Raw genomic sequence first — 22,673 nt, 5'->3', positions numbered from 1 at the left:
TGAAGTGGACATCCCTGCCCCAGGAATTCCCCATCTGAGCTCCACCACCCCCTGAATCTGATCACCAGTGGCCCAGTTCTATTATGATTTCTTCTCTGACTTAATTCTGTTCAACACCACAGATTTCCACCGCTTTTTCAACCGAACTTCAGCACACAGATTCACTGTCTTTTACAAAAACTGACATAGCCTCCTCTTTAGCTGTTTAGGAAGCATAAATTCTAGGTTTACTCTTTCTGGTGGTCTTACTGTTTTTCTTCAGGATACAGTGTGATGAATAGCAAAGCTGCAAAGACTGTCTTTCAAACACAGGGGTTTTTTTCCCCTCTCATTTCTCTTTTATAGACATATTAGGAGCTGTTTGTGGTTGTTTCTAACTGAGAAAGATGCAATGACATATCTGCAGTGCGGAAAGAGAAATTTAATAAAAAGTTTTATTAAGTCCTGTTACTAAAAAAAAAAAAAAATCACTAGACTGCGACCTAGACTACCTGGAGGTAAAGGGTGTGTTGGGCAAGAAGAAATATTTTAAGTTCAACTGATATTTTAGGGGTTAGTTGAGTAGTCATCTTCATATCTGAACCGAAAGATAGAAATCCCAGTGACTGGCAATGATGGTTGTATTATTTTTTTTATGCATGGAGAACAAAATTTGCTTGCACTGTACATCGTGTAAGACTTAATGGAAATAATTCTTTATTCAGTCTGTTTCTTTTCACAAAAAAGCCAATGACTGCAATTAAGCTAAATGAATGCAGTGTGAAAGCAGAAAATTTGTGTATGCAATCAGATGTGGGCACAACAAGCATGCTAGCTAGATATTAAGCATTATAACATTGTACCGTAGCAGTATTGGTCCAGACTTACAAATTTCCCATGAAACAAAGATTTTGTGTGTGTGTGTGCATGGAAGATGATGAGATGTATGTATGTATATATATAGGTACAATGAAATATTGTGAAGGCTGTTACTATTGCTATAAATTATTGTGATCTTTGGCATGATGATGACATTGTTGAGGTAATTGTGAACAGTTGAGGAGAATTTGTGCACCGAGGTGGGTTAAAGCATAAGTTAATCACTTCTGCCTGAAAGTGAGAAGTGATGGGAATGTATGGTATAGAGCAGTTGTCTGCACTCTAATTGTTCTTATTTAAAAGATGAATCTGTTTTGCATCGCTGGTTACACTGACATGCTGCATACTGAACCAGCAGCAGAATCATGTCTAATTACCATAAAGCTAATAGGAAAAGGAAGGTGAAATCTCATGATTAGCTTGAGAGTTCTGTCAAGGGACAGTGCAATCATGTTTAATTTGACTGCCGTATGGCATAGCTTTTCTTCACTGCTTAAAAATACCAGCCATGCAAGTTTGTTTCTGAGGTTTAGCTGATAAATTCAGGCCTTATGGTTGGCAGGACCGTGTGTATCTGAGAGCTTTGGTGCTTCGGATGTGCCTGGCCTCCAAAGCTACCTGACTGGCCAAAGATCCACAAGGGCTCTGAGCTGTTTTACTGAGCTAGTGGAAGAAAGAGGCTTTTCATAACATCTATTTGGCTTTGGTGGGGGGGTTTCCTTCTGGAAGGTTTCCTGGCCATCGTTTTCTCATTTGCTTTTGTCTGTATTAAAACTGACACATAGCGAAGCTACCTTTAAAAAAAATCACTCTAGAGTTAGCAAATTACAGGCTTTCAAGAAATTCTCTTTAACGCTAAAAAAAAAATATGTCAATACTATCAGAAAACAGTAATACTTTATAACTTGCATAAACTACTTAGGTGTATTTCCTGGACCTATTAAGAGTTATTGTGACACCAGTAAGCAGTAAATTAAGTCTTCAAATGCCAAAGATGATATAAATGTCTTTTATATATACATATATATGTGTGTGTGCTTGTTTGTGTATATTTATACATATCTAATGAACAGCTGGTCAGAGGAGGTAAAGTTATGGGTGCTGAACAAGTCACTGCTCATCAGTTGAGCCACGTTAAATCACCATATGTACAGACCTAGTCCATTCAACTTGAAAAGTAAAACCACAACCATGAATACAGTGTAAAGGAAGGCAAAAGCACACAATATCCTAGGAGTTCGGCAAAGTGCAGCTCAATTTTTTATCAGGAACTCATTAAGTTTGGGCACTGCATTACTTGTGCTTTTCTATGTTCCAGGTTATCAGGTTATATGAGAAGCATGTAAGTAGTCAGTGGTCCAGCTGCTTTGTTCCTGTATGTCTCAAAAAAATTCTGAAGGCTCAGTAACAGTAGCATCTTAGGCATGAGTAAATCTATTCTGCATCTTTTCTGTTTTGTTAGAGTGGGAAGAATTAGCTGGAATTTATGACAGCTGGATGGCTGCATAACAGTGAAGGATCCCTCAGATAATCCATATTCCCATTGCAAATATGTGCTGCTGTGCAATAATCATTGCAAAGTGAATTTTAGATACTGTTTGCATTTAAATCACCTGGAAAAACAGATTCAGGGGTAAATCAGTGATGTTTTGTCTTAATAACCATGTGCATTCTTTTTTTTTTTACAGACAGTAAATGTATATGTACAAGATGGAGGAACCGATTCCATACCTGTGAAAGTGTTGAACTGTGATACTATATCACAAGTAAAGGAAAAGATAATAGACCAAGTCTACCGAAATCTGCCGTGTTCTCAGTGGCCAAAAGCTGAAAGTGTAGTTCTTGGTAGGCTGCTACTTGTGATGCTATGTTGTGTGATTTTGTGTTTTCCCCCAAAATGTCTATAGAAGCAATTTGCTGTTTTTAAAAAAAAAAAAAATTAGAATTCATGTTCAGCTGGATGCAAAAATACATCATTTTGCAGCAATCTTAATATGCGTGAAAAATTAAAGCTTTCTTCGAGAGTTCTTCTTCCTGACTCTTAAAGTTTTGGTGTACTGTCATTAGTGTGCAAAGAGCCTGTTAATGACTGTTAGCACAAATGTATTCATGTCTGACAGTCAGTATCTCAGGTACTAATTAATGTGATAATGACAGCATGGACAATTAACTGATGGAGAAGTAATGATGCAATTTCAGAAACTGGTACTGATTTTGACTTGCCTTTTTGATGATTATTCAAAAGAATTATAACTTACAGGAGCTGCACTTTTAGGAGATGATGAGCCACCCAGCCTCTGAACATCACCCTCCTTGAAGGCTTTCAAAATTGCTGTTTTCTTCTTGAGGAAGAAAAAAGATAGACGTAACATAAAAGGCCTAATAATCTCCTAATAGAAGTTCCAATTAATAGTTTTGCAATATCTTCATTACTGCCTTAATCTGAAAGTAGAGGATGCAATTCTTGCTCTTCAGAAAATCCTAACAAATTACCTAAAAGCGCCTCTTCTGATCCAAACAGAGTCCTACTCTGTTTTGGACTGATAGCAGTTCTTATTATATATATTTGTAACGTTCTATGCAAAGGAATTTCACTGACTATGGAAAATAACCAGAAGTCAAGCGCATGGTTAGGAACAGTTCATGCAAACTTCTGTAATAAAAACCAAACTAATAAGCAATAAAAAACACGCATTGTGGCATGTGCCAAATTACTTCTTTTAATGTTCCACAGTGCATCAGTGGGTCTCTAAACTGAAACATTCTTGGAACAGTTATTCTTGCATATGGTTAAAAACTGGTTTTTCTCTTTTTAATTACCCCTTAGAGTGGCGTCCAGGTTCTACTGCACAGATCCTCTCAGACTTGGATTTAACATCCCAAAGAGATGGCAGATGGAAACGTATCAACACACTAATGCATTATAATGTAAGGAGGTGTTTCAGAGCAGTTGTTCGCATCTGTTAACTGTTCTCTAGTAATAAATAAAATCTTTATTTGTTTTTAGAGAAACTTCTGTACTACATAAAGAATTTAAAAAAAAACCCTGGCTCTGGATCTAGGTCATAAAATCTTGGAAACACAAAAAGCTAGGTGTAGGTATATGGCCTAAACGCCTTACCATAACCACATCACCTCAATGCCAGCACTTCGGTTTCCCCACCATTGCAGTGTCCAAATCCAAATTTCCCTTTGAACATTCAAAAGCTCCTTTTGGTGGGTCTCATATTTGCCTCTTCTTTTCTTTACCACTTCCTACCCCTGAGAATTGTCTTTTCCTTGTTCTGCTGCTAAATAGATTGTGGGTTGTTCTGGTTTGTTCAGCAGCCCAGTCAGGAGAGCAGATGTTGATGATTTTGTACCGTCTGTTTTCAGTTTCCTACTCTGCGCTTTATAAAGCACTTGCAATCCACTTATCTTCCCTTTGTACGCTATTTTTTGATTCCTAACAACAGATACTCTAGTTAGGAAAGATAGAAGTTAGTTAGTTTTCCCTTAGAAAACAGACAGGTCCCATTCTCCGTGATAAACCCCATTTTTGTACAAAGGGCGCACACACCAGATTAAGGAACCACATAAGTCTTGGAGAAGCTTCTAGATTCTCGGTAATCTCAGAGGAGGTGTTCACGGGATCTCTTATTAAAGGAGAAGGAGGGAGTCTTTTCTGAATTGCAGAGTGAGTTGCCCAAGAAGCATTTGAAGGGCAGCATTAATCATAGGTCCAGATTCTCTGCAAAAGATTACAGAAATCCCAGTTTAAGTTCTCTAGTTAGGTTCTCTAGCGCAGAATTCTTTCGAATAACATCCCTGTGTTTGTATTTTCAAAGGTTCGAGATGGTGCCACACTCATCTTATCTAAAATGGGAATTTCCCAGCAGCCAGAGGATAATCAGCAAGATGTCCCAGGGGAAAGTAAGTATCTTGTGGCTTCCCTACCTCCCAAAATGACTAGGAAGTCAAAACCTACACAGAGAAGGTGACATTGCAGTTGTGATCTTGTTTATCGAGTGTGTCTGTGGAGCTAGATATTCCTCACCAGACTATATATTTGTTATGTGTTACCCACTGTACACTTGCAATGGTTTTCTTTGTCCTCATTATGAAAACCTTAAATAATGGGGCTTTAACCATGACTGCTGTGAGTTCATACCCTGCCTTAATAGAAAGCACTGTTAGCAAACATTTCCTTGCATATTTTGATTCTTAATCTCACTACATCTATGGTCAAATAGTATGTTTCATCTTTCCAAAGCTCTACCTCTTTTCATCCTTCCTTATTCCTTTAGTTACTTTCCAAGTTTCTTCCACTTCTTATTAGACTGAGAATTGCTTGCAGTGTTCTGGATGAACCACATAGACACCAGCCCCCCACTCTGTGACATAATGGATCTGACGTAATTATTTTATTGCACTTCTTACAACTACGTTGCCTTGCAAACTCATCTCTGTACATTCATATGTTGTGTCTTCCTCCCTTTGCGTGATATTTCAAAAGCTATACCAGCTTGTTTTTTCAGGGTTTGTTGGTTGGCTTCATTCATTCCATACACGTTACCTCTTTGGGTGCCACATTTTCCACGATTCCTTTGTTCTTTTTGAGGCTTGTACTCTACTGTTAGGTTAGTGTCAGGAATTTCCTTATAATGTTTCCTCTCTTTCTCATCACTAATACAGCTGTTCCATATTTCTTGTATTGCTGTCCACTACAGAATGCTGGACTTCTCAACATGGAATACAATCTGCTAGCTTGCAACCCATCTTTTAAAGATTATTTCTTCTACATGTTGGTATTTGTGTAGACCAATTATCTCAAAACCTCTTGAGACACGATATCCATTACAGCCTAACAGGCACTCAGATATTTATGAAAATATTTACTTGCAAATTTATGTTCTTTGTCACGTGTGTTCCTTTTACATTTCAGACATTCAGTTTCTCTGGTTTGTTTTTTTTTTTTAATCCCTATATTCAGTTATTTTACATGAGGTAGAAGTTAGATTTATGGAACGATAATTATTGAGATCATTCTTCCTTCTATGAACTCATTTGATATGATTTTCTGTCTAGCATTGATTGAAAAAGCCTTCATTGCTTCACCTAATAATTTCATTCCTTTAAACAGATTTACTGATCTTAGATGCAATAGGTTTCAAGGACTGGGCAGTCAAACAGATTGAAAATAATCTGCCAGAAAAGTACATTTTTCATCAAGATGGGTCTCAGCTTATAGCTCTGATGTATATCGCTATTCAACAAAACAGTTCAGACTTCCGTTTCATTTGTATTGAGTGTTGGCCGGGAAATTAGGACAGGCAGAATTACTTGCCATTTACTTTTTATTCTGTCCTCCTGGATGCTTTCTGTTGAGACTTTTTCCTGCATCCTTGAAGGGTCTTCTGATGGTCATGGCTACACCTCTGCTGCTATCCTCTCACCCCTTTGCTGTAAGTGCCTGCCACAGTTGGCCAAGTGGTGATCACTGTCACAGCAGGTGCCAACCCAGCTGGTTAACTGAGAAAGCCATCCGGTTTAATAGAGAGAGTAGTGAAGTGCAGCCGGGCAAGGAGATGATTCCTAGTCCCTGTTCAGTTTGGTTGCACTGATTATTGAGGTAACTGCTAGGATGGTAGTTGCCTCCCCTTTAAAGAAGTGGAGTGGACCATGATAGGAGCGTGGTGGTATTCTTAGCATGCTTTGCTTTCTTAACACATAGCGGTGTCCAGTTTCCCGTTCTGGGCTCCCAGTCTTCATCCTCCCCATTTTGCTACCCTCGTGGCAGTCAGTAGAGGACCAGACCATGTGGTTTTCTTTGTTCATTGGGGTTTGCTTTTTTCTTTTCTCCTTCTCTACGATTATATCTTTAGCTATTATTCAGAATGATGAAGCTCTTTGAACATACGTGTACTCCAGATTTACTCCTTAGTTAGACATGTGGCATATTAAATTGTAAAGGAAAAGCCAACTTCCGGAAACAGTGCTGTCACACAAGAGCTCTCATTCATGAGAGAAAAATCTGCAGAGAATTCAGATCCCAAAGTATGGAGTGAAGACAACTTCTGCCATGTTTCTTCTCCACATGCTGTCTTGTGCCGTGGTAGTGTACAAATTTGGGAAGACAGTGTTTCATGCTAGTCTAGACCATTTTCTTTAGCGCTGAAGGGTCCTCAGAACTATCTCATGCCAACTTGTTTTTTTGGAAAGCTATAAATGTTACAAAGCTAGTGCAAAGCGTGAGCCTGCAGTGACAGCGATTTGTGAGATGCTATGTGTAGAAAAGTGAGAGGAGAGTATCAGAGGCTTCCCCTCCCACACATACACATTTGTATGACACAGGGATTTACAGGGTTGGAATAAATGGAAATTCTATCCTGGCTCTATGAATGAGGCTTGTGACAAAATGGTTTTCCTTTTATTCAGAGCCTCTCATTAACTTGCACCTTTTGCATTGAGAAGTGTCAGCTGAAGCTATTGACTGTCTGCCAAAGTACTAGGCTTTGCGCAGAACGAAAATGTAAAACCATGTTCAGAGATGTTGCTGTAAAACCTGGCATTGCTTCCATGCAGCTTTTGATTCACAGCTTCTAACAGGAAGACACTAGAAGCTAGGGGTCGTGACAAATTAAATGCAGCATCTTTTGCTTCTGGCGATAATAAATGCAATTACTAATGGAGAATGGTTTCAGTGATTTCATGCTAGTATTTCTGTACTGAACTATAAGCCAAAACAACACGCTCTGTTCTAGGGTTTTTCTCTGGGTTTTTGTTCTGAGTTTTTTCCCGTTCTAATTCTGAATAAAAATAGAGAGGGAGTTGCCGATCAGAAATACTGATGAGCAGATTCCTGTAGGGCAACCCTTCCCTCACCTCCGTGGAGCAGTGTATTCAGAGGGAGGGAGGAGGTTAATTCGCTGCAGGGCACAGAAGGGGAAAGGGGCTGCATTGCATGTCACCATCTCACTTGCCTACATCAAGCTTAACATCGTGGTTCATACCGCTATGATTAGCACAGTCAATATTCGGCATTAACACCCTCCCCCCACCCCAGGGTTATTTTATATTGCCTGAAGAATACCCAAGGGCCAAGAAAAAGAGTTCGGGGGGAAGCATTTGACCCAGTGGGTGCAGTTTTCTGCCTGCTTATGGCTTGACACATAATGTGGCTACTGCAATAAAAAAGGTGGTGTTTCCCCTGGCTTTTATTTTCTTCACCTCCTACTTTTCCATTGGAGAAAATACTGTCTCACAGAAATGCTATTTCTTTTAGCAACCATACTGCTGACATGTTTTGCTGCCCCATGTTCTGAATTTCTCTTCCTCTTTCTTCCTGCTGCTTTTAGCAATGAAGTGGGATCTTTGTGTTGCAGAAGTTCATCTGGTTGAGCTGTCATCTCTTAATCCCTGCTTTCCTATGAATTAACTGCTATTTCATTAGCAACCAGTTCTGTGGTTGCTGAACAAACGTGGGCCAAGTTAAGCTGCACATGAGAGCCAGTAATCTCAGTGGAAAACCCTCTGGTTGTTTCTCTTCTCTCCAAAGTTAAACGGGGCCATATACCATCAGGAGGGCAAAGAGAGGATAAATTCCTTTGAATCAGAGGAAGAAGCAGCAGTGTACCAAGTGAATGACATAAGGCTGGAAAATAGTTTCTGCTCTAACTATGTGATTTAATCTGTTCATTTACAAAAGTAAATAACAGGCATTGCAAAAGAAATTCCAGACTTCAGGCCCAGCAGCGGTTCTTACTGTACTGGTGGGTGATTGCGACGAATGGTATCGATTGTGAAATTGCAGCTGCTTCGAAATAAAGTGATAGCTTTTATTTCTTTCTTGCTTCCTTCTCATGAACTTCCAAGTGAAATTAAGGACTCTCAAAGGACGACGTGATTTAATGCAGGGTTTATTTTTTTCTTCTGCTTGGTTAAAAAGAAGTAAAGGCCCCAGAGGACTGCATAGCTAATGCTTTTCATGAGGATATATAAAGTAAATTCAAGCAGAAGTGTTGGCTCGGTGAGATTACACATAAATGTTATTTTCCCCTGTGATGTAAAATATTGAACATACACGCAAGCTGGTAAATTTCATGTAGCTGTTGAGGAACTTAGTTAATAAACTAGTATGGCCAAAAATTTGAAAGGACAAAATTCATCCAGTTAAAAACTGACATTTTGTGCTGTAACTGGGATTCAGTTACGTTAGATACATATATTAAAGCATAAAGCTTAGTGGTAAAGAAAAATAATTTGTGCAATAGGCCTGAATCACAATTTTTATGGGAAAAATAACTTCCACATTTTTAAGAGGTCAGTGATTTTAAATGCACTGATTCAGTAACTTCCACTGGAAAAGCACTATTTAGGGACTATGCCAAATAGATACAAAAATTCAGAACTTAAAGAAAGAAAAAGGAAAACCAGGAGATTTGAAACTAAGTTTGTGACACAGAATCTTTTTTCAAGGGATATTAATTGCAAGTTAAAACGATAGTATTGTCTCTTTTAGAGCTGTTTGTAACAAAAGATTCTCAGGTATAGAGTTTGAACATGCATGTCGATGCTGAAATGCAAAATGCCCTTTATTCCACTGCCTGATCATTGAACTAAGCTCAGGGATCAGATGCCTGACCACGCCACAGATAAGCGTAGCAAGGCACTGTAATCAGATGAGCTGTCACTAGCATCCAGGTGCTTATTCCTGTTTCTGCTATGTGCTAACAGACTTGATGTGAGATTCTTTCTGTGGTTTAAGCTATGAATACTGACAAATTTTACAAAATCTTATTATAATGGATTATGAATTTGCTGCAGTCATTACCTCTGTCTGCTGGAGTTCACGTTCTCTCAGTAAAGGGATGCATTTTTCCTCCTTTCAGCTACAAAGTCAAGTGGTGCTGGTCAAATGCTGATAAAGGCAGGTTTGAACTGAGGTACCATACTTTGAACTCAGCAGTTAGGGTGAAAATGTAAATTAGAATGGTGATACCTAGAAAAAAGATTGAGATCATAAATTCTTAAATTGCCACTGCTAAATTGTCTAGATCTGCTACAACAAGATCTTGCCTTGTATACCTGGAGCAGGCTATGATTGCTCTTGCTGTGGTGGCTGTTGGGTCAGACCTAGCTGAGTTTCTGTAACTTGGTCATGTCTCTGAGAACTCACAGAGAGGTAGAGTACTTCGATGTGTTGACCTCAAAAAATACACACACTGTGCTTGCATGTCCAAACAGGAGCTTCCTTACTGGGTGATTCCTTCCTCTCCCTTTGCTCTTCACAAAAGCAAGCTTTTTCAGCTTATATATTATTGAACATTTACTACTTGAGTTGTATATGTTGGACAGGAACAGAGTAATCTAGATCTCTTGGCAAGAGGACTGGTGTGTTAAGGATAGGGAACAAATATTTTACATGTGCTTATGTGTATAACTATTCTCATGTTGCTGGTTTGTGTGGGGGGCGTTTTTTGTAATTATTGTAATTACTGTTTCCAGGGCATGCACTCCTGGAAGATGAAAATAAGGTCTGGCATCTAGTCCGGCCAGTAGATGAAATAGATGAAGGTAAATCAAAGCGGGGCAGCGTGAAAGAAAAAGAGAGGACCAAAGCTATTACAGAAATCTACCTGACCAGACTTCTTTCTGTGAAGGTAGGGCTCAGGTGTGCCACGGTGCACACACCTTACTTCTCTGGATTTTGAGATACAACTGAAGAAAAGCATGCAGCTATTACTTGTGCATTCAGCTGCAGTTTTGAATATGTGTCATGTACATGCAAACTGGTGTTCAGGGCTTCAAGTGATTAATATGCCCTTAGGAACATTACTGGGAAAGAGATAAAGTACAACTCCCAGTCAAAGCTGAGAACTGTGATTACGTGTTCGTTAAATCAGGATGTTTCTTGCAAGATAAAGATGGATATTCTCCTCGGTGCCACCTGCTTAGATAATAGTTTGTTGGGTTTTCTTTTGAACCGAATGCTTTATGAACTGCTACAGAGCCTTACATTTCTGTGTTCTTGTGTGTGACCTATGCTGCAGTATAACCTAGAAAAATAAAAATGTCTTCAAATAATAGTACTCTTTTTAGAGTAATTTGAGTCCTTATACTGTGGAACAGATCACAAGCCAAATAGTTTTGCAAAGCATTTGTCCATGCAGAAAGGATTTATAATAATGTGTTTAATGACCCTAAAGCCAGGATCCTCATGAAAATGAGGGTGCTCTCACTCCAGCTGAGGCCGTTTTTCCAAATGTGTGAGAGTGGATGTGAAGGAAAATCTGTCCAGAGGTGAGACTCAGGACAAGGACAAAGAGCCAGCAAGATGCTTAAATCCCTCTCTTCTGTTAATAACTCTTTTGCAGCTGCTGCTGTTCTATTCCCTACATCAAGTTTATAGACTATTACCAGTCTAGAGCTTTACTAACTCATACAGAGCCGGTGAGGTGTTATGGCTGGGACCACAGCTACCCCAACAACCCAAGGGGTGTCAATGTGTTCTTGCTCACAGCAGAGTAGCTTAGGATTCCTTGTCTCTCCAGTCCCTGCCCTGTTCTGAGACTGACAGCTGAAGTGACAGTGATAGAGAGGATGCAGCCCTTCAAATCCATCCATAGGGCCAACCAGCTGAGCAGGGAGGAACTGCGTGTGGCCTCGGCAGAGTCATCTCTAAAACAAAGAGACAGTCTTTGAGGTCGCAGTCTCAAAGGTCCAGGCAGGTACAGGAATCCAACCAAGCACACAGCCCTCCTGGGAGACTTCAATCCTTGGGCTTGGTGGACCTCATGGAGCTGGGCCATACTGGGTGTCTGATGAGACCCGAGTGCTTGCCCTTAAACAAAAAGTCAAATGCTCACTAGTACTTTTCCCTCTCAGTCTTGTTCTAAAAATCGCGCAGTGGTCTGGAGTCAGAGAAACTGTTTTATGTGCACGACAACCCTGAAGTGTAAACGTATTGTATACTTAGCAATCAGTTTCTGTTTCTTCTGTCAAGCAGAAAGCACACATTTCTGTGCAACCCGCAGAATAGTTGGTGAAGTCGCAACCTGTCAGGCTAGAAAATTAAATTGTTCTCTAGAAAGTCTTTACTGTGTTGGCAGCTTCCAAGGTCACTGCACTAAGGAGTTGCTTGTTCTTTGTCACCCAGTACCCTTCACTCAGGGTGAAGGCCATCAGTATCTGCAACTGGATTATGGGCTGTTAGTGTCAATAGAAGATTCTAGGATGTCACCGAGTTCAGCCTGTAACACAAATGTAATAGATCTTCTAAAATTCGCTTTTAGGGGACGCTTCAGCAATTTGTAGATAACTTCTTTCATAGCGTGCTCAACTCAAACCATGTGGTGCCCCCAGCTGTGAAATACTTCTTTGACTTTCTTGATGAGCAAGCAGAAAAACATGACATCAAGGATGAAGATACCATTCACATCTGGAAAACAAACAGGTATGGTGTGAACAAAGTAATACTTGCAGAGAAATGAGAGTGTAATTCCCAGGTATGTACTGGCACTATTAACACAAATCAAAGTAGATTTCATTTATAATACTCAGAATAATTTTATTGAGATAATAAGTTTATATGATCAAAAAGATTCCCTGTAAGGTTAGAAGATGCATAAATGAAGCCAGCCTTTCTGTGGGATTTTCATGGTCAGATTTACCACTTCACTTTTTGTCTTTCCTCAGAGAATAGGAAAGCAAGAGGCAAATGGGACTAGATTTACCTATCAAAGCACAAAAATCTAGTAAAACACTACTTGGGTAGTTTCTCTAACCAGTCGGACATGTTCTCTTGCTATTTTGGGGCATTCGAGTTTCATCTCATACGAGTTTTTTCTTTGAGAGATGTCAAGGCTTGGTTTTCAGACATGGAAATCAGACAACAGATAGCTTGTATAAATGTTAAAATATAAAATTAAGCTGCACTGTTGTGAGGAGATCAAAATGCAAAACCCGTACTTAGTTTCATGTGATTTGCTTATTGTAGAACATTTATCATGTAGAAAGGATTATTCATCTTTTTCCTTGCCTTGCAGCCTGCCTCTTAGATTCTGGGTAAACATATTGAAAAATCCCCATTTCATCTTTGATGTTCATGTTCACGAAGTAGTGGATGCTTCCTTGTCAGTCATCGCACAGACTTTCATGGATGCTTGCACAAGAACAGAGCACAAATTAAGCAGAGTAAGTGATTTGCATTCTACATCCTGACTACGCTCATGCCTGACAAGACAAAGGGCATCCTCACAGACAATACCCATTCTCTGAGGAGATACAGCCTTGATGATAGTTTCTTTTTAGTTTTACAGTGAAGTTAGCATTTCACCACTTAACGGTTTGGTGAACACGTCAGTGTTAACTCTGTAGTCTGCCAATTGATACTTATAAAAAATTGCAACGGCTTTTATAAAAAGCAAGTCTAAAAATGGATTATTTCATGTTCACCAATAATTCGGTATCATCTTGCAATGATGTATTAGTAAAACTCGACAGTAATGCCATGTGTAAACTTCATCCATTTAGGACAAATAATCCCACCAATATTAATAAGCATCCATGTGTTAATATCTGTAAAGCTCAAGTGCATGTGAATATAAAGGCTTGATCTTAAGTTCTTCTTGACTTCCTTTTGCTTCCTAGAGATGTTCATCATTCAACTAAGTTTCTCTCTATTACAAATTTTTCAGGATTCTCCAAGTAATAAACTACTTTACGCAAAAGAAATCTCTAATTATAAGAAAATGGTGGAAGAGTAAGTATAGACTCTGTTCACGTTTATTGGGAGATGCTAGGGCCTTAAGCCTGGGTAAGAGGAAAAGCGATTGCTGAGGTAGTCAAAGTCAACTGTCAAGTGTTGTTTACCCCGAATGCAAAAACGGTCCCTTGATGGTGGCATTGGCAGGGCTGGAGCGCCGTTATGACCCAGCGCATGTTCCTGTCTGTGCAGAGGGATGGATAGATTTACTTAGGAGGAAATAGCACGCTGTTTTCTGCAGCGGTGGTTGTTACCCATGCGACCTGTCTAACCACCGCTGCACTTCCATAACTCAGTAGACATCAATCGTTAAAACATTGTCACAAACACATTTTTTCTATTCCATCTCTGACTTTATTAATTTACTAATTGGCAATTCTGTGAATACCATGGAATCTGCTGCAGGACAAAACTCTGACAAGCTGATGACTTCAGAAGTTTGAAGACCTAAAATAATCATCATCATCAATTATAAATACATTTCTTTCCTGTGGTATGGCCCTGTACAATCAGGTGTGATTTGGCACTGTTGCATTGATGACTACTGCCTGTTGGAAGGCAGGAGGAATCATTGCTCTGTTGTGGTAGAGCATGTCCTGCATTATTGGAAAACAAGTTTAGCCTAATTGCAGAACTGAAAGACAGAATTGCCAGAAAACCACAGTGCATTTCACCTAATTTGAAGTCTGGTTTTATCTGTTGCAGTTACTACAAAGGTATTCGTCAGATGGTGCCAGTTAGTGACCAAGACATGAATACCCATCTAGCAGAGATTTCTAGGGTAAGAATAACTTCTGTTTTCTTGTTGTGAATTAGAGCCAAGTATAGCACTATTTTTCTTTGTCATCTCTTTCTAACTCAACAAGTGGGGGTTTTGTATGTGTAAACATCAGATGAGTTATTTCATAAATCTCTGAAATATTCCTGTTTACCATAGTCGTGCCTTTTAGCCCTTTGAAATGTTGATTATTGAATAGAACCAAGAATGATTATCATCACTAACCTATCTGAGCAATGTAAGTGCCACAGCAAAGTGTTCGGATGTTTTCACATCCGTTCTGGAAAATTATAGCACTCCTGAATTGTGTTTTTTCTCCACAGCACAGAGAGGATTTTTAGCATTGATCATACTGATGACAAGTAATGACTGAATTCCGAGTGCTACCACAGTGAAAATTAGATGTCCAGAAATGAAAGAGGAGGGATGTACATTAAGTATAGCCTATTTTAGAGCTGTCTATATGAGGGCAATACTTCTACTTTACACTGCATGTGAGCAGCTCACCATGTGCTTGCTCAGTGGTGCTTTCTGTGTTTGCATTGAGGGTTATTGGGGGTTACCTCTCATGGAGAAGAGCAGAGGGGGATGGTTACTAGCTGAAGACTGTTTGGAGAATGGTAGAGCAAAGTCACTACCAAACCTGCTTCAGTCTTGAAAGAATCTGTCCACCTGTCCAGCTGAGCTTAGCTAGAGCAGGCTTGTGCCCTCAAAACACTCGATCTAACTTGGTGAACCAGGAGAGGCCCTCACCAGTCTTAAAAGACATTGTTTAGCCTGAGTAAAGAGATCATGTACTTACTGGCTGGTTTGCTCATTTGCTTAATTTGGTTGAAGAGTTTTAGTAAGGAGGGTGTTTGGGAAATTCTTGGTTTGTTTATTTCAGGCCCTCAGGAACTAACATTTTGCAGATCAACATCCTCATGACAGCATCACTATTTTCAGTCATTCGCTACAAACCTCATCTGCAGTGACATTTCATTTTCCAGTCCACTTTATTTATTACACAAATTGAGATGTATCTAACATTAAAACGCTTAATGATTAAAAGTAAATTCAATAGAAATTTCTAGCATCAGCAAAATATATTGATCCCTTCTATTTACATTATAAATTATGATGAAAATTAACATGGAAGGAGTGATCAAATGTTGCAAATTTTGACCAGCTTTAGAAGTGACTTTTATAGAGCCAGGAAAGATGGCTGTTTCTCTGCTGCTGTGTGACTTGGGTAATTATTTATGCCATAAGCAATATTTTGCAATTCTTCATTTTCTTAACTAACTTACAAGACTAAAGGCTTAGCTAGAGTCTTGAACCCTGTGCATTTGATTGAAGAACATCCATTTAGACAGGCAGAGCACATTCACTACATAAGTCAAATGTCAGGGTGGGGGGGAAGGAGGAAGAGGAAATGGAAGGGTTATTTCCCGATTCATTTAAAGTCCTCTTTCTCCCTCTCCCTCTCTCATGATGCAGACAGCTTTTCCCAAATGTCATGTGCTCATGATCTTGATGAGTTACACCTTTGCTGTAGTGAGGTGCGAATAATTTCAAAGGGTTAAAAAGAGCTTGATAAAGTATTTCAAAGAACGGTGACAGTGACAGAACTAATGCATAGTATCTCAATGATACATAGATAGTACTGAGTAAATGCTTTAGTTTTACATACCCATGTTGTTAACAGATGTTTGGGCTGTAGTCTGTGGTATTTTCAGTATTTTCCACCTCCTATGTTAGAGTTGTGGGCAGGCTGGAAAGTGGGAAAGTCTTGATAGTCTTGATCTAAAAATCACCAAACTCAAGTTTTCCCACCCCTTTTTTCTGCCCCAACTGTCATTTAACAAAAGTTACAGGATGCAGAGCTTCCATTTGGAAAGCTTGTACATTGTAGCCAACAGTCATGCGTGTGCGTAACTTTCAGCTGTCTGTGTCTCTGATCCTATTTTGACATGTTTGCTGCCAATTTCTGTTCTTTTAACAGGCACATACTGATTCCTTAAATACACTTGTGGCTCTACACCAACTCTACCAGTATACTAACAAATACTATGACGAGGTAAGTTGTGGCTTTTGCTTTCAATTTTTAATGTCAGTGGTAAAAAGTTACAAAGGCTGACATCAGTGCAAATTTGTGGAATTCCCTGGATAATCAGGTAGAAGCAATGCTGGACATAAAGCTCTAACTTTGCAGTTATACACCTGCTTGGCAATTACCCTGGTCAAGGATGTGTTCTTGTAAATGAACAATTTCATTAAGGGCTATCTGGTTTAGGCAATGATGGTTTAACAAGATCTGAAATAGAAATAGCTTTAAAAATCATATCTCTTCAGTTCTACCATCCTAATTCCTAAGAATTCGGACATAAGAATGTCACCGGGCAAAAAGTAGTCATTGGAGCTGTATCAGCTTTCAAGCCAGTATGGTTTTTATCAGGAATAATTCATTAAACTTGTTTTGCTTTTAGGAATGGGGACGTGCCTTTTTTATTAGTTAAGATGCACTTAAAAATTGCCAAACATGCTACTGCCCCTGTTTTGCAGTGCCAAAAGAAGTCCCTGCCCAAGGTAAACCGAAGTAGAGTAACTGTTGAATGTAGCCTGCTTCAAAAGGAGGCTCACAGATTCAGTCCAAAAGGTTTCTTACGTTTTTCATGCCCTCTGGAAAGGGGGACAAAGAGTGTCTCGGTGTAGCTGGGCTGTGGCTATGGCTCTCCAAACTTAATCTGAAAACAAAAAGAGAGAAGGAAATGTTTATTCAAAGGTTTGCATGGAAATGAATGCCTCCAGAAAACTCTCAGAATTAAATCAAAGCAAGTAAGAACAGATGCTGAATCAAAAAGGAGTACAGCACATGTGAGCTCTCTTTGGTTTGTCTTGCACCTCAGCACAGTTCATGTTTTCACTTATATTTAGCACTAAGGCAGCGAGTCTCATCCTCAGCTTCGCAGCAGCTGCTTTGTACAGGAGCAGCCAGCCTGTCGCAGCTTTTAAACAGATGCAAGCAGGGAAAATTAAATCACCCTGAGAAGTCTTGCAACGAGGATCAGTAGGGGAAGCAGCCAGAGGAACGAAGGCCAACCCGACGGTGTTGGTTTCCTCACTCCTCATCCCCAGTGCTAACCAGGCTGGCTTTCAACCCCTTCCCAAATGTATCCAGGAATGTGTTCTGTAACAGGCCCGACCCGTTACAAAAACACTTGAGGACCCTGGATGACAGATAAACCGTAAAGCCCTGATTCGTCCACGCCCCCGTGCCCCTGCTCCTGCTCATGGTTTCACGTTTGGTGGCAAGCACAGGGGGAAGTCACAGTCTGTGGGACTTCATCAGTGGCAGGCCAGCAAACCCCAGCTCATCCTTTCACGTACATCACTGTATAACAACAAGGTGCCACTGATGAAAAGGCTGCTAATTCAGAGTTATGGAGATAATCTGTCAAGAACCATTCAGTAAAATTAATCGAGCTTATTTGTTTTCCATGAAAATGTTTTAATTTGCATAAATTGGAAATTTTGCAGCTGCCCTTGCCTTTATTACTGACGCAGTGGTTCCCAGCATGCTGTACCTTCTGCATCTCTGCAGGGCTTGACAGTGACTAAGTGGGTACATTCTAATTGTCCACATTTATATGAAGGATATATTCACCAGCAGAGATAATCATGAATTATTTAGTCTGGATTTGAGGAGTTACAGCTACATATAATTGTTTAAATTAAGGGAACAATATCAAATTAAATTAGGCCCAATTTAAATATTGTAATAAGTGTGTATTAACTCTATCTTGTAAAGATGTTTTCACGCTTTAAAAACAAATCCATTAGAATAATTATTTCTAAAATTTGCTCAGTGTTTGAAACTCAGATGCTATACCAGCCCTTCAAAGAGAAATTATTGGCTAGATTGATGCTGACTGCATTAATCTCCATTGTCAATGATGTGCAAGAAGTAGTAGGAACCACAGGTAGTGACAGGCAAAGTCTATTTCTCCAGTCCTTGTACTTGCAAGTTTATATAGTATTTAAACAGAGATAAAGGTTTCTGCGTGATTACAGCATCTGACTCTTATTAATAAAGCCAGTTCTAGAGAAGGAGCAGTTTTGCCACGTAACACGTACTTCTAATGGAGAAATCTAATAGTTGGTGGAAAATTTTCCCTAAAGGATGGTGGAAATGAAAACCTTTTGAAACCTTTGAAATTTGATCTTGAGAAGCCCTAAAAAACTCTATTTGAAGAAAAGCCTTCTCATAACGGTTGACCTTTCCTAGCTCCCGTTTTCAAATCCCTTGTGTCTCAGAGTCATACCTTCCTGTATATATGTTCTGTACAGCAGAGGCTGCAGGTGGGTTGCTGGGGAGTTCCTCTGACAAGCCCTTTGCTCCCTGAGTTACGTGCTGCTGGGCCAAAGTCTCTGCATTTCTTGGCGGAGCCAAAGGGGAGCTACTGGCAGCTCCCTGTGACCAGAACATTTTCTTCATCACATTGTCTATAGACACAAGAGACCTTTCCCTCCCCTACCTTATGGCTGTACGTGGACCACCCAGGAGCTTCTCAAAGCCAAAGCTCATGGGGCTGGGGCTTAATTACTGGTGGTAAACGACCCTTAAGCCTTGTGGGGTGCACTGGAAGTAAAAGCACTGTTTCTTAAATAGCTATAAAGATGTTTTTCCCCTGCCTGCTCCATCTTGGAATGTAATATTTCACAAGATAACATACTGCCTATTAATTTGCTTGGATCCCAGCATAATAGGAAACAGTGCAGCAACTTAGATAAAGCAACAGAGACAATCATTTTTATTGCCTTTGGGTAAAAATAGAACATGGAGCCTGCTAGATGGACTTTATCTTTGGTACAGAGAGAATGCCAAAGACTCTACGACCGACGTAGTATCAGACAGTTGGTCTGGGATCTATGTCACATATTTTAAGCTAAACGATTCTAAACATTCTGTGTTTATTTCTTCCAGATTATAAATGCACTGGAAGAGGATCCAGCTGCACAAAAAATGCAGCTTGCCTTCCGTTTACAGCAAATAGCAGCTGCGTTAGAGAATAAAGTGACTGACCTTTGACTCAAAAGCCGCAATAAAGAAATCTGATCTGAAGATGTTCAAATTCATTCTTCCTGTTAAGGAAATAGTGTTCTATTTTTTAATGTATAATTACAACTTTAAATGAAAGATTTCATGTTTTTTTGATAGCAGAGGTGTAATGTAAAGAATTTTTACTGTAAATTATGCTTCTAATTAAAAGCTGTGTTGTGTGTAAATGAATCATCTGTGGGAAAGAGAGTCCTTTGGTTGGGGGCAGGGTGGGGGGTGGAAGAAGGATAACATATAGTTTGTTTAATTTAGTAGAATCTGAGACATCGGCGTTTAGGATTCATTATGCAAGTAAATTCAATACTATCGCATCCTTTCTACCTTAAGCAATATTTTCCTAGGAAAATAGTAACACACTCAGAGACACATGCAATATCCCCTTTTATTTTGATAACTGGAAATTGACACCCATAGACCTCTAAAACTTAGTCTGTGCTCATAATGAACATCATGAACAACACGTCTGATTTCTCTGCAAGATCTGAAAATGGGATTTGCTACCACACACGGTCCTTAATTTATTTATGTCCATGGTGATGCACAGTATTGCACCCACCACAGCTGGCTGCGACAGAAATAAGAGTGATGTCAGTGTAGGAGGGTTCAGCTGATAAAGTCTCATCTGGTTCAGAAATCACTGCAAAGAAGGAGTTAGTCCTTAAAACTTTACAACTCTTTGTTATTATTGTGAGTTTTATGATATATGCTAATGTGCCTTACTTGTACTAATTCTGTGAATCTGATGAATGGTTTTGTAAAAAGAAGCAGATCAGAAAAAGAAATATTTATGTGCTATTGAATGACTTTTTGTGGAAAACATGACCAGCAGAATGCTTGTAATTAGCTGCTTGCCGAGAGTGTGCTGTTTAACATGATCTGATTATGTATAATATCTTATTTTAGAATGGTTCTGATGATTTTTTTATTTGAATCTTGGAACTGTCCTAGAAATACCATCACTTGTTTTTATTGTATTCGTGATGTAAAATACTAGTATGATGTTGGAAAAATCATATTCCCGTCTATTGAAAACCACTCAGTCAGTTTTGAGCCTTGGAATGCTGCATTTGATTGAATACACACCGCAACCCATAGCAAAGAAAATTAAAATAACTTGTTGAAAAGTGTGTGTTTACAATATAGGTAAGCTCCATACAAATCAAAAAGTTAGGTACGTTCTTCTTAAATTGCTGTATTGCACATCAGAGAACTTTATTCCTCTTTGTCTCACAAGTGTTTGGCAGTAAAGTAGCATTTTAATGAAGCGCTGCCATCTGTACCCCTTCGTTCATTGTCCTGCCAAGCGCCCGGACTCTGCTGAGTCTCCGCAAGCTAACACAGTGTCTGCTGCCCGCTCTCCCTGCCCAGTGGCATGTCACACGGTGACTTTTACTGTTTGTTCACATGGAGGGGGGGGGGTGTTTCCCTCTTTTTGACAATTTCTTTGCATTTGTTAATGGGCCTTTCCTTCAGTTCCTGGAAATCAAAAGCCTCACCAGAAATGGTTTCCTGCCCAGTAGGCTGGGAGGGGTTTGGGGGTTTGTTTTGTACTCGACTTCTTGCATTTGTGTAATCATTCCTGAACCTGCCTGGGCTGTAAGTTATTTTACACTGCCTAGGGCTGAGGTACATGAATTCTACATAAAGGTGCTTTGCCAGCTACTCCTTCATCAACAAAGGCATCCTAATTTTATGGCTAATCTGTTTCTTTGTCATTATTTGTAAATCCTGTTAATTGTAAATCAAATACAACATTGGTTTTTTTCCAGCAAGTGTCACGGGATCTTTACTGAAATTGGGGGGTGGTTGTTGAAAGGGGTTTGTAATGCTTCCTCCAGGGGTGATAGAGCAACAGCATCCATCAGTCTGCGGTCGATAATGGAGGAGCACAGCACATCCTGCAGATGGTATGCCTGACATCATGCCCTTTTTGTGGGCATTTGCTCTGAAAAATGAGAGTACTCTCAAGAAGAGAGGATGTCATGCAACATCCTGTAGTGAGGTCGTCTTGTCTGACGAAAATCTGTCTTGGGACCTGAAAGGCAATTAAAATACAAGCTCAGCAGCATCTCTCCAGAGAGCTCGGAAAGCTCTGCTTGAGCAAGTAAGGCTCTCAGAGGGAACATTACCTGTCCCCCGCCATCAGTGACCTGATGCAGAGCAGCTGCAGGCAATCATAAGCCACGTGGGCTGTGGCAATACTGTAGCAGGATCTTTCTTAGCTAGACAAGTGTGTGTGTCTGCCGGCTTGTGAGAGTTCATGAGGGATCCATTGGTCACTCTGTGGTTCCCTTTTACTTCCTGGGAAATTTGCAGGCTTTCAGCACTGCAGTGCCGTCTGCCAGGGAACACAGAGGCAGATAGCTGTGAGCAGCTGCAGCTACAAAGGTGACTTAATGCCAGTTCAGTTTCTCTAAGTCTCGTCTCCTGAAAGCACAGAGTTGGAATTTGAATTGAAGAACTGAGCAGGTTTATTTTATTCTTTCCCCTTTTGGCTAAGCTCCTCCAGCACTTGTTTTTCCACTCTGGTGCTCTGTGTTGTCCAGGCCTAGTTTTTGGCTTCTATTTTCCCTATGTTTTAGCAATATCTGATTCTTAAAGGCTTCATGCTCTTCCTTTGGTTTCTGCTGCTCCAGCCATCTGGTTCATCTGCAAGATAAAAGAAAAATGCTCACTGGGGCTCTCCCTCCTTTTTGTCCCCTCTGCAGCCCCTCTAAGGGGCACCTCTTTAAGCATGAGAACCTTCTCTCTGCATAATAGGAGCCACTCTACTTCCTAGCAGCAGCTGTGAACAGAACTCCTTTGGTTGGACATCTCCCAGCCATAGTTCAGAGGTGGGTGCAGGCTGTCCACCACCAGCAGCAGGTTAGAATCCCACTGCTGATTTCAGCCTCTCTAAAGGATTTGCTTGTCTCCTCACTAGCAAACAAGGTAGTAGATATCACAGATGATGGGACAAGGTCCCTGCCTCTCCTTGCCTAATACAGAGTACCTTGCCCAGCTGAAGAGGAACTTGGTTTTCTGTCACTGACCAGGAATTTACTCTCTATTCCATAGTCCCAGGTGTCCCTCTAACAACTTACTAGATCTTTTTGTCACTCTCTATATGCTATAGATTTATAAGCAAGTGGTTATCGGTGAAGAGGACCTCAGCTAGGTTGCATATGTGAGGCATAGTACTCCCTCAACAT

The 22,673-nt window shown here is 40.0% G+C and overlaps 1 protein-coding gene across 1 annotated transcript in view; it reads left to right on the top strand.

The window, feature by feature from the left end:
• PLXNB2 (plexin B2) overlaps nucleotides 1-19,642 on the top strand; it is a 31,567-nt gene extending 11,925 nt beyond the window's left edge. The window contains exons 12-21 of the mRNA XM_010142373.1: nucleotides 2,547-2,703; nucleotides 3,686-3,786; nucleotides 4,686-4,770; nucleotides 10,345-10,499; nucleotides 12,132-12,292; nucleotides 12,885-13,032; nucleotides 13,536-13,600; nucleotides 14,309-14,384; nucleotides 16,366-16,440; nucleotides 19,348-19,642. Of these exons, the coding sequence (XP_010140675.1) occupies nucleotides 2,547-2,703; nucleotides 3,686-3,786; nucleotides 4,686-4,770; nucleotides 10,345-10,499; nucleotides 12,132-12,292; nucleotides 12,885-13,032; nucleotides 13,536-13,600; nucleotides 14,309-14,384; nucleotides 16,366-16,440; nucleotides 19,348-19,452 (1,128 nt within the window). The 3' untranslated portion in view covers nucleotides 19,453-19,642. The remainder of the gene's footprint in view (nucleotides 1-2,546; nucleotides 2,704-3,685; nucleotides 3,787-4,685; nucleotides 4,771-10,344; nucleotides 10,500-12,131; nucleotides 12,293-12,884; nucleotides 13,033-13,535; nucleotides 13,601-14,308; nucleotides 14,385-16,365; nucleotides 16,441-19,347) is intronic.
• The last annotated feature ends 3,031 nt before the right edge of the window (nucleotides 19,643-22,673 follow it).

The sequence above is a fragment of the Buceros rhinoceros genome, unplaced genomic scaffold, assembly GCF_000710305.1.
Source record: "Buceros rhinoceros silvestris isolate BGI_N320 unplaced genomic scaffold, ASM71030v1 scaffold20370, whole genome shotgun sequence".
NCBI lineage: Eukaryota > Metazoa > Chordata > Aves > Bucerotiformes > Bucerotidae > Buceros > Buceros rhinoceros.
Note: the sequence above shows the minus strand (reverse complement) of the source record. Positions and strands in the feature narration are given on the sequence as shown.